At 39.6% G+C, this 12101-nt stretch overlaps 1 protein-coding gene and 1 long non-coding RNA gene across 9 annotated transcripts in view; one reads left to right on the forward strand and one right to left on the reverse strand.

Annotated features, from left to right (window-relative positions):
* Positions 1-12101, forward strand: part of LRBA (LPS responsive beige-like anchor protein) — a 757794-nt gene that overhangs the window by 546016 nt on the left and 199677 nt on the right. For all 8 annotated transcript variants that reach the window (XM_070770117.1, XM_070770116.1, XM_070770115.1 and 5 more), the window contains one exon: positions 743-855. In XM_070770117.1, coding sequence (XP_070626218.1) covers positions 743-855 — 113 coding nt within the window. The remainder of the gene's footprint in view (positions 1-742; positions 856-12101) is intronic.
* Positions 1968-10272, reverse strand: LOC139176818 (uncharacterized). The gene is made up of 3 exons (XR_011561286.1): positions 9745-10272; positions 8546-8696; positions 1968-3424 (listed from the first exon to the last, which is right to left on the reverse strand). It is a non-coding gene; the product is annotated as an uncharacterized lncRNA (long non-coding RNA).

Raw genomic sequence — 12101 nt, forward strand, 5'->3', positions numbered from 1 at the left:
TGATATTCAGAAAGCTGCTGTTTCTACATGGATGGGCTACCTCACCCTTTGCTTTATTCATATTGTTAATAGACCCGAATGTGTCATTGAATGTCTTTGATTTAGAAGAAGCATAGAAGATTGTGTGGCATCATTTGGGAATTAAATAAGCAGCCTCGATGATGCCATGAATTATATTCAAAGGGGCATAGAATTTGAAAGCTTTCACAGGAATTTCAGAGTTATTTAGAATAACCTCATCATTTTACAGGTGACTAATGAATGCCCACAGGGGTTAGGTCACTTGAACTTGGTTTATTAGTTGGTTGGTTGATTGGTTAGTTAATTAATGGCAGAGAAAGGATTCTGGTTTTGAAAAACTCTTATGTGATAGGAAATTGTTTTTTAAATTCTTAGTGAAGATTATTTTTGTTTCAATTAATACAAATAGCTGTGGAATTTATAAGAACATTAGCATGGGTACAGAGCATCTAGATTTAAATATAGTTCAACCATTGCGAGTTCCATGATTTGGGGCAAGTTACATAAACTTTTGTGCCTCACTTTTCTATTTATAAAATGGGGTGATCCTATTTTCATAGAGTTATTGTGAAAATTAAATGAAATAATGAATAAATGATAGCACTGGGAACAGTGTTTGGCACTCAGAAATTGTTGTTCTTGTTATTTTTAATAAAATATATTCCAGAATGTTTATCATCTTACTATTCTAAATTAAGAATGACTTTTTTCTCTCTTCTAGGACGGACTTACAATGACTTAAATCAGTATCCTGTGTTTCCATGGGTCATTACTAATTATGAATCGGAAGAACTGGATCTTACTTTGCCAAGTAACTTCAGAGATTTGTCCAAGGTAATTTCTTAGTTCATCTGAAATACTATGTGTAAAATATTATATATTATCTTGCATATAAAAAGAAATCTGATTATCTTTATTTTCACAACACCTTAAAAAACTTTTTAATATAACTTTAATATATTTATCTTTTAAATGTATTTTCATTATTCTCAAATTTAAAAGAGAAATTTAATATGCATGATAACCTTGATGGCAATTAAATTTTGAATTCCACAAATTCAGTACTTAAACCTTTCTTGGCTTATCATTGACTACAGAATGCTTCTTTCTTACCTCCATACTTTGCTTCCTCTGCCTTGAACATTCGTCTCTGCTCTGTGAATGGCTGACCCTCTCAGCCCTTCAGGACCACTACCTCATAGAGACTGTTACTGATCCCTTCCTCTGTCAAAGCATCTGAAATGACCTGCATTTCACATATTCTTTTACCTAGTTGTTTTGGTTCTTCTTGTGTCATTGTTTACCATTATTTCCCTCTTGCCAAGTAGAGAGTGTGTATTATTAAGTACAATAAATGTATTAAGTGAATTAAATAATAAAATATACATGACATTTCCTCCAAGTTCTAAAAAGTTAATTTTAACTGTATTACATTTTAAAATGTGAAATACATACATAAGAAAATAAAAACAACCCCTAATTTACCACATATATTGATACACAATGGTTATTATATAAACCTTTCTCATATCTTAAAGTATCATTAAGAATTTTCCTTTTTGGTCATAAATTATCAATAAATGGAATACCCTGAATCATTTTTTATTACAAAATGAGGTTATATGCCTCTTTTTTTCTTTTTAACTTTTTATAATGGAGAATTCCAAGCATATGCAAAAGGAGACCAAACAGAATAATAATAAGTAGACAAAACAGGTGCATTCTCATGTATCAATCACTGTACTTCACTAATTATCACCTTGTAGTTCCTCTTATTTTATCTTTACTCTCATTTTCTCTCCCCTTTCCCATATTACTTTGAAGCAAATTTCAGACAGCATATCATTCCATTCATAAATATTTCAGTATATACTTTTAAAAACTTTGCAGAGCACAACCATAATCCCATTAGTAAACTTAAAAATATTAACAATACTTTCTTAATATCATCAAATAGCCAGTAGGCTTTCAAAATTGTATTTAGTTTGTTTATTCCAGTCAGGATCCAACAAGAACCACACATTGCATTTAAGTCTGTTTATTCTGTGGAATTCTCTTTCATCTATTTCCCCCCCCCCCCCGATTTTTTAGTTGAAGAAGTATATTGTCTTGTAGATTTTTTCATAGTGTGGATTTTGCTTATTGCATCTGTGTGGCATAATCTACAGGTTTCATTGTCTCCTATATTCCTTGTAAATTGGTAGTTGATTCCAGAGGTTTATAGAATTCAGATTAGGTTTTTTTTAGCAAAACTGCTTCATAGGAAACTTTTGCACTCTTCTGTCAAAGGACATGTAATATATAATTTGCTATTTTTATAATTTTATTTACTGTGGCTGTGCTGAGTCCTCGTTGCTGCGTACGCTTTTCTCTAGTTGCGGAAAGTGGGCGCTGCTCTTTTCCTGGTTCCTGGGCTTCTCATTGCAGGGGCGTCTCTTGTGCAGCACGAGCTCTAGGGCACAAGCGCCTCAGTAGCTCAAGCACACGGGCTCGGTCGTTGTGGCTCCCAGGCTCTGGAGCACAGGGAGAAGGGTTTTGGTGCTTGGGCTTAGTTGCCCCACAGCATGTGGGATCTTCGAATGAGGGATGGAACCTATGCCTCCTGCATTAGCAGGCGGATTCTTCATCACTGCGCCAGCAGGAAACCCCTCTAATTTACTTTTCTTTTGTCATGTTTAATGCCAGAACTCATTAGTTCAGTAGGCATTGCAAAATCATGGTATTTAAATTCTATCACTTTTATTTCATGTATTATTTGGGACCATTTTCTAAAGAGATGACATCCCTTCATCTGTTATTAAGTTTTTCAATGGTACATAACATTGGAAAGGCAGGATAAACATTTCTTTATATATATCAGTTTTTAAAACAATGAATTGGTTCCCAGCACCCTCCAAAGAAACCTAATTTAAAAATATTTATCTTTATGAATTTGTACACAAAACTGAAGTGGTTTTGATGTTTCAACCCACTGCAGTTAGTGTTTTCATTGATGATCACTTGTTCCTGCTTTGATCACAGGGAGTTTCTTCAAGTTGTTCCTGCATTGTTTTGATACAGTCTTAGTAGTCTGAAAACTTCCATGATCTCTGATATAACAAGGTGCTTTAGTCTTAACCCTCACATTTTCTGGCCCAGTTCTCATATTTAGTATCATTTATTTCTTTAAGGAGCCCTAGTGGGAGTCCTTTTCCAGGGAAATGTTTGTGAAACACACAGTTGGGCCCACTGTCCTTGTCGCAGGTACATGCTCATCACGCAGTTGTGTTCGACTCTGTGACTGTAGCCTGTCAGGCTCCTCTGTCCATGGGATTTTGCAGGTACGAGTACCGGAGTGGGTTGCCATTTCCTATTTCAGGGTTGCTGCTTGATTTGTCTTTGTTTCTAGCCCCTTCCGAAAGATCTAGGAAAGAAAAACTAAGATGAAGTACTTCATGAGTTGAAACTGATTCCTCCAGTTAAATTTAGGAGCATGAAAAGTTTAGAAGCGAAAAATATTCCTTTAATGTAAAAGGAACACTGTACCCCTGCTCCCATCTGTTCAGACGGTCGGAAAGTCCAGTCTTTTTCCTAAAACTCTTAGAAATTTCTACCAATACCTGAAGAATGTTTATATATTCTACAGATCTAACCTGGAGGTTCTTTGCTGCCTTTCCCCTGCCTGTTCCCCGAGCCCCTGTTGCTCCCTTATCCTTCTAGGTCACTCTGGAGTTCTCAGAACATGAGACTTCTTCTTTCTAAGATTGTACATAGTCCCTTCCCTTAACTCTTTTAAATCTGTTTTAGGCTCTAGTGAAGTATTTAAGTAAAGCTTTACTGAGTACCCAATCACATCAGAAGTACAGGCTCTAAGCAATTTATAGTCTCAGTCTGAGAATCACTGCCTACTCTCCACAGATTACCACAAGATAGGCTCTAATTTACTCACAGTATCCATGTCCTCCACGCAGAATCCAAGGATTTCCCCTTTTTTGATGTCGAAGGAAGAGTGTTCCCTTCTTTGCCTGTCTCAGGTGTACCCTCTTGTCCTGGCTTGACAATATTAGGAATATCCGGGAGTAACTTCATCTGTATCCACAGGGTATAGTCTGCTTCTCTACACAGTCTAGTTGAAGTAGTCACCAGGGGTGTCAGCAGGAAGGTCAAGATTTTTGTCATGACAAGCAGTGGTGTGTAGGTCCTAGCCTTTGCCTGTTTGACCAGCACCTCTCTGCCTCTGCCCCATGTCATGACAAGCAGTGGTGTGTAGGTCCTAGCCTTTGCCTGTTTGACCAGCACCTCTCTGCCTCTGCCCCATGTCATGACAGCAGTGGTGTGTAGGTCCTAGCCTTTGCCTGTTTGACCAGCACCTCTCTGCCTCTGCCCCATGTCTCTGCTGTAGTCATCTGATCCTATGTTGCTTCATGTTCTCTTTCACCTTTGGTGCCTTTGCTATTGCTTTTCCCATCATCAAAAATTTTGTACTTGCGCAGTACTCTCTATATTCTTCTTTTCTAATGCATTACATAATTTATTATAATTTTACATGTTCTTCTCTGTGTTTCCTATTAAGGGAAATGATTGAATAGAAAGATTTAGTTCTTTTAATTTCTCTATTTTTGGTGCCTGGTATAGTACTTCAGTTCACTTCAGTTCAATCGCTCAGTCGTGTCCAGCTCTTTATGACTCCATGAACTGCAGCACTCCAGGCCTCCCTGTCCATCACCAACTCCCAGAGTCTACCCAAACCCATGTCCATCGATTCAGTGATGCCATCAAACCATCTCATCCTCTATCGTCCCCTTCTCCTCCTGCCCTCAATCTGTCCCAGCATCAGGATCTTTTCAAATGAACTTAGTATTTAGGTATAGTACTTAGAACTAAGAAATTGTTCAGTTTGGTTCAGTCGTTCAGTTGTGTCCAACTCTTTGTGACCCCATGAACTGCAGCATGCCAGGCCTTCCTGTCCATCACCAACTCCTGGAGCTTACCCAAACTCATGTCCATTAAGTTGGTGATGCCATCCAGCCATCTCATCCTCTGTTGTCCCCTTCTCCTCCTGCCCTCAATTTTTCCTAGCATCAGGGTCTTTTCAAATAAGTCAGCTCTTCGCATCAGGTGGCCAAAGTATTGGAGTTTAAGCTTCAACATCAGTCAATCCAGTGAACACCCAGGACTGATTTCCTTTAGGATGGACTGGTTGGATCTCCTTGCAGTCCAAGGGACTCTCAACAACACCACAGTTCAAAACCATCAATTCTTCAGCACTCAGCTTTCTTCACAGTCCAACTCTCACATCCGTACATGACTACTGGAAAAACCATAGCCTTGACTAGACAGACCTTTGTTGGCAAAGTAATGTCTCTGCTTTTTAATAGGCTGTCTAGGTTGGTCATAACTTTCCTTTCAAGGAGTAAGCGTCTTTTCATGGCTGCAGTCACCATCTGCAGTGGTTTTGGAGCGCATGAAAATAAAGTCAGCCACTGTTTCCACTGTTTCCCCATCTATTTGCCATGAAGTGATGGGACCAGATGCCATGATCTTAGTTTTCTGAATCTTGAGCTTTAAGCCAACTTTTTCACTCTCCTCTTTAACTTTCATCAAGAGGCTCTTTAGTTCTTCTTCACTTTCTGCCATAAAGCTAGTGTCATCTGCATATCTGAGGTGACTGATATTTCTCCCGGCAATCTTGATTGAAGCTTGTGTTTCTTCTAGCCCAGTGTTTCTCATGATGTACTCTGCGTATAAGTTAAATAAGCAGGGTGACAGTACACAGCCTTGACGTACTCCTTTTCCTATTTGGAACCAGTCTGTTGTTCCATGTCCAGTTCTAACTGTTGCTTTCTGATCTGCATACAGATTTCTCAAGAAGCAGGGAGGTGGTCTGGTATTCCCATCTCTTCCAGAATTTCCCACAGTTTATTGTGATCCACACAGTCAAAGGCTTTGGCATAATCAATAAAGCAGAAATAGATGTTTTTCTGGAAATCTCTCATTTTTTTGATGATCCAGTGGATGTTGGCAATTTGATCTCTGGTTCCTCTGCCTTTTCTGAAACCAGCGTGAACATTTGGAAGTTCACGGTTCATGTACTGTTGAGGCCTGGCTTGGAGAATTTTGAGAATTTCTTGACTAGCGTGTGAGATGAATGCACTTGTGAGGTAGTTTGAGCATTCTTTGGCATTGCCTTTCTTTGGGATTGGAATGAAAACTGACCTTTTCCAGTCCTGTGGCCACTACAGTGCAGCACTTTCACAGCATCATCTTTCAGGATTTGAAAGAGCTCAACTGGAATTCCATCACCTCCACTAGCTTTGTTCATAGTGATGCTTCCTAAGGCCCACTTGACTTTGCATTCCAGGATGTCTGTCTCTAGGTGAGTGATCACACCATCGTGATTATCTGGGTCGTGAAGATCTTTTTTGTACAGTTCTTCTGTGTATTCTTGCCACCTCTTCTTAATATCTTCTGCTTCTGTAGGTCCATACCATTATTTCCTTTATTGAGCCCATCTTTGCATGAAATGTTCCCTTGGTATCTCCAGTTTTCTTGAAGAGATCTTTAGTCTTTCCCATTCTGTTGTTTTCATCTATTGCTTTGCATTGATCGCTGAAGAAGGCTTTCTTATCTCTCCTTGCTATTCTTTGGAACTCTGCATTCAAACGGGTATATCTTTCCTTTTCTCCTTTGCTTTTCTCTTCTCTTCTTTTCACAGCTATTTGTAAGGCCTCCTCAGACAGCCATTTTGCTTTTTTGCATTTCTTTTTCTAGGAGATGGTCTTGATCCCTGTCTCCTGTACAATGTCACGAACCTCCGTCCATAGTTCATCAGGCACTCTGTCAATCAGATATTGTCCCTTAAATCTAATTTTCACTTCCACTGTATAATCATAAGGGATTCGATTTAGGTCGTATCTGAATGGTCTAGTGGTTTTCCCCACTTTCTTCAACTTATGTCTGAATTTGGCTATAAGGAGTTCATGATCTGAGCCACAGTCAGCTCCCACTGTTGATTTTGCTGACTGTATAGAGCTTCTCCAACTTTGGCTGCAAAGAATGTAATCAGTCTGATTTTGGTATTGACCATCTGGTGATGTCCATGTGTAAAGTCTTCTCTTTTGTTGTTGGAAGAGGGTGTTTGCTATGACCACTACATTCTCTTGGCAAAACTCTATTAGCCTTTGCCCTGCTTCATTCTGTACTCTAAGGCCAAATTTGCCTGTTACTCCAGATGTTTCTTTACTTCCTACTTTTGCATTCCAGTCCCCTATAATGAAAAGGACATCTTTTTTGGGTGTTAGTTCTAGAAGGTCTTGTAGGTCTTCATAGAACCATTCAACTTCAGCTTCTTCAGCATTACTGATCGGGGCATAGACTTGGATTACTGTGATACTGATTGGTTTGCCTTGGAAACGAACAGAGATCATTCTGTCGTTTTTGAGATTGCATCTAAGTACTGCATTTCGGACTCTCTTGTTGACTGTGATGGCTACACCATTTCTTCTAAAGGATTCCTGCCCACAGTAGTAGATATAATGGTCATCTGAGTTAAATTCACCCATTCCAGTCCTTTTTAGTTCACTGATTCCTAAAATGTTGAAGTTCAGTCTTGCCATCTCCTGTTTGACCACTTCCAATTTGCCTTGATTCATGGACCTAACATTCCAGGTTCCTATGCAGTACCTCTCTTTACAGCATCAGACCTTGCTTCTATCACCAGTCACAACCACAGCTGGGTGTTGTTTTTGCTTTGGCTCCATCCCTTCATTCTTTCTGGAGTTATTTCTCCACTGATCTCCAGTAGCATATTGGGCATCTCCTGACCTGGGAGTTCATCTTTCAGTATCCTATCTTTTTGCCTTTTCATACTGTTCATGGGGTTTGCAAGGCAAGAATACTGAAGTGGTTTGCCATTTCCTTCCCCAGTGGACCACATTTTGGCAGACCTCTCCACCATGACCCATCCGTCTTGGGTGGCTCCACATATTATGGCTTAGTTTCATTGTGTTAGACAAGACCGTAATCCATGTGATCAGATTGGCTAGTTTTCTGTGCTTGTGGTAAGAAGTTGTAGAAGTTTGTATATCTCCTGTTTCACTTTTAAAGGAGAGTTTTTATTTTCAAAAGAAAACCTTATTGTTTTGGTTCTAGGATGAGTATGTAGAATATAGAACAAAACGGAAACAATCCGATTCAAAAATTGGTGAGGAGTTTTACTCGGCAGTTCTTCAAAGAAGTTATAGTGATAGCCAATGAGCAGATGAGAAGGTGTTCAAACACTACTTGATGTTTAGAAAATGTGTATCAAAACCACAGTGAGATACCACTTCACACCCAGTACTATGGCTTTAATTAAAAAATAAATAAACCTAACATAACAAGTATTGGTAAAGATTTGGAGTAATTGGAACCCATGTGCACTGCTGGTAGGAATGTAAACTTGTAAATCTGATGTGGAAAAAAGTATGGCAGTTCCTTCAAAATAAGAAAAATGGAATTACCTTAAGATCCAGTTAGTCCGCTTTTTAAATATGATTTCACTTACTTTTGACTGTGCTGGGTCTCTGTTGCTGCGCGGACGTCTCTGCAGTTGCGGTGAGCGGTGGCCGTCCTCTGGGTGCGGGGCGCAGGTTTCCCACGTGCCGTGACTTCTCTTGTTGCAAAGCACGGGCTCCAGTAGCTGTGGCACCTAGGCTCTGGAGCACAGGGTCAGTTGTTTACCGCAGGGGCTTAGTTGCTCCATAGCAAGTAGGATCCTCCCAGATCAGGGATGGTACTCGCATCTCCTGCATTGGCAGGCAGATTCTTTACCCCTGAGCCACAGGGAAGACCCCAGCTATTCCAGTTTTGAGTATGTACCCAAGAGAAAAGGTGAGACTTGAAGAGGTATTTGTATACCCATTTTCATATTTATGGAATTATTACTTACAGTAACCAAAAGATGATAGCAGTCCAAGTATCCATTGATGAATTAGTGGATAAACAGAAGGTGGTACACATATACAGGGGAATATTGTTCACCCTTAACCAGGGAGGGACCTGTGACACGTGCTGCAATGTGGATGAACCTTGAAGACATCATGCTACGTGAAACAAGACATTCACAAAAGGACAACTATTGTATGATTTCACTCATATGAGGCATTTAGAAGAGTCGAGTGTTATAAGGAATGGAGACTTCTTTAGTGAGTGTAGAGTCTCAGTTTTGCAAAATGAAACAAGTTCTGGAGATAGGTGGTGATGGTTGCCTGACAACCTGAGTGTACTTAATGCCACTGAACTGTACACGTAAAAGTGGTTAAAATGATAAATTTCATGTTATGAATATTTTACCACAATTTAAGAAAAAAAGAAAAAGGAGGCCAGTAGAGGAGAAAAAAGAGTTGGTTAGTAAACTCAAAACAAAATAGAAGTTTGAAAAAGCACCTGCATGTTTCTGCTTTTGCTTCCCTTTGACCTCCTTTGAGAACATGCCCTAGTTAACTAGCTGGGGGGTCAAGACTGACACATGGAGGATGGCTGAGCTGTGCGAGCTGAGGCCAGCTCACACCAGGCAGCTGACCACAGACTCAGGAGCAGGCACAGCCATGAGCAGCCAGATGTGGCCCAGATAGCAGAAGTTCCCTGGTGCCCCACTGACTGTGAGGAATAATAGATAGAGAAATGTTTTCTTGTTTTTTCGGGGTGTGGGGGGAGGAGAGGGGAGTTCTTTAGAGAAAACGAAAAAAGGAAAGTCTTACTTACATTTGGGTGCTGAATTTGTTCTAAAACCCTGTGTGTTTCACTGGAACCGAAGAACTCTCTTGGCTAATAAAAATGAGGACTGTATTTGACTTGTGCAATGGACCACGCAGTAGGTCAATAGTGAAGACTGGACAGCTCTTTACTTCTCAGGCTGTTACATCCCACTGTCTCTCCTTTATTTGAATTTTATGTGTGGAAAAGTAAAAATCTCATTTTTCATTAAGTTGTTAAAATATAAAATTTGCTTCACAAAATAAATATAGACCCTTTCTCGACATCTAGAAGAACTCCCTTCTTTTCTGTAAACTCAGTCCTCCAGTTTGAACTTCTGTGTGAGCACATAGCTTAAGAGGCTTTGTGCTTGGGGGGCTTTTTGTGGGCTCTTTTAAGGTGCAGTGAGTAGTTGGATGGATTGTGGGCCAGGAGCATGTTCACTTCTGGATGGAACAGGCTGTAATGGTGAAAGGTGGGAGGCTGTTTGGATTTTCCTGCCGAGGTTGTATTCCTCTCCTCTGCTGTCACTGGACTGGGCAAGCGCTCCCGCCCCGTTGGCGTGTCCTGCGCTTCTTGCCAAAGGGCTGTTCACTGACCCCTATCTTTGTTCTCTATCCCACTAACAGTCTTACGTGGCCAGAAGAAAGCCTTCAAAACAATTTTTTTGAAGTAGGCCCTATGAATTTTTTCATTATGAGAATCCAATGAAATGGTATCAGCAAAATGCAGTTATTACTTGCCAGCTAAACAGAATCTTTTATTAAAATTGAATCTTATTTGTATGTTACAGCTGTTTCTAAGGAACTTTCCAAGTAGTTTTGCTGGATGTGTAAAATGCTGTTTTAACTAATGCCTTTATAACTTATCTCTGTATGTGATAAATAAGGTATTTTAATGCCCCACTAAAGGACCAATAGTAATTTTGCTTTTTTTATTTTGTTATATTAAAAGTCAGAAGGGGAGGGGAGTTCAGAACCAAAGCAAAAGAGTCATTTTCATTACCATCTGTCCATAAATGTCCATATCCACTATATAGAGACATAAAAATATAGTTTTTTTGATTTAGTGCATTTAATTGTAGGAGTATCCATTTTTATATTATAAGAGATTTTGTGAAATAATTGCTTTTTGTGCTGACAAAGGAATATTTATAAAGAGTGTTTTCAACAAGAGCTGAACAGCACATATTGTATAGCCAATAGTGGTGTGATTAGCAGAGCTGGAAGAAGTGGGGAGCTCTAATACTCAACCACACAAGTTACAACTAACATCTCCTCTCCTATAAAGCAGCAGTAATTCAAATGCTAGAAAAGTCTTTCAAGATCGTGAAAATGGAATCCTACTCATACTAATTGATTTCATTAACTATTGATGGAAATAAGTGAGTTTGGACTTACATTATTTTAAGTAAAATAATCAAGCATATATGATATTTGAAAATTGTACTCAGTGTATATAAAATTGTTTATAAATTGTATCTCATTCCTATTGATATTAAGGTCTGCCACAATGTTTCCAGTGTGATTCCATTTTTAAGTATCTGTGTATAGACATATTTTCAGGAGTGTGTGTCATACATAACATGAGCTGTATCTGTAAGAAAAATGATTATAATAGAATTATATGCCTGGAGAAGGAAATTGCAACCCCCTCTAGTATTCTTGCATGGAAAATCCCATGGACAGAGGAGCCTGGCGGGCTGCAGTTCATGGGGTTGTAAAATGTCAGACATGCCTGAGTGTGCACACACACACACACACATACACTGTCACACACACACATGCGCACTCTCTCTTTCTCTTTCTGCATTATGAGGAGACACCATAGGCGTGCCTTTGAGTTCTGCATTCAGAGCTGCTTTGAAGGTGTCATCCACTTAGTATGAATAGAATGCCAGATTTCTATTTAAAAAGTAGATATATAACATATATGCACATATGCAACTGAATCACCTTGTTGTGCACTTGAAACATTGTTAGTCAACTATACATCAATAAAATGCATATATTAAGACAAAAAATACTAGAATTATATGGAAGTTTTCCCATAGTATACGTTTAGCAAATACTACCGCTGCTGCTGCTAAGTCGCTTCAGTTATGTCCAACTCTGTGCGACCCCATAGACGGCAGCCCACCAGGCTCCCCTGTCCCTGGAATTCTCCAGGCAAGAACACTGGGGTGGGTTGCCATTTCCTTCTCCAATGCATGAAAGTGAAGTCGTTCAGTCGTATCCGACTCTTAGCAATCCCATGGACTGCAGCCTACCAGGCTCCTCCATCCATGGGATTATCCAAGCAAAAGTACTGGAGTGGGGTGCCATTTCCTTCTCCAATGCGTGAAAGTGAAGTCGCTCAGCTGTGTC

This window comes from Bos indicus, chromosome 17 (assembly GCF_029378745.1).
Source record: "Bos indicus isolate NIAB-ARS_2022 breed Sahiwal x Tharparkar chromosome 17, NIAB-ARS_B.indTharparkar_mat_pri_1.0, whole genome shotgun sequence".
NCBI lineage: Eukaryota > Metazoa > Chordata > Mammalia > Artiodactyla > Bovidae > Bos > Bos indicus.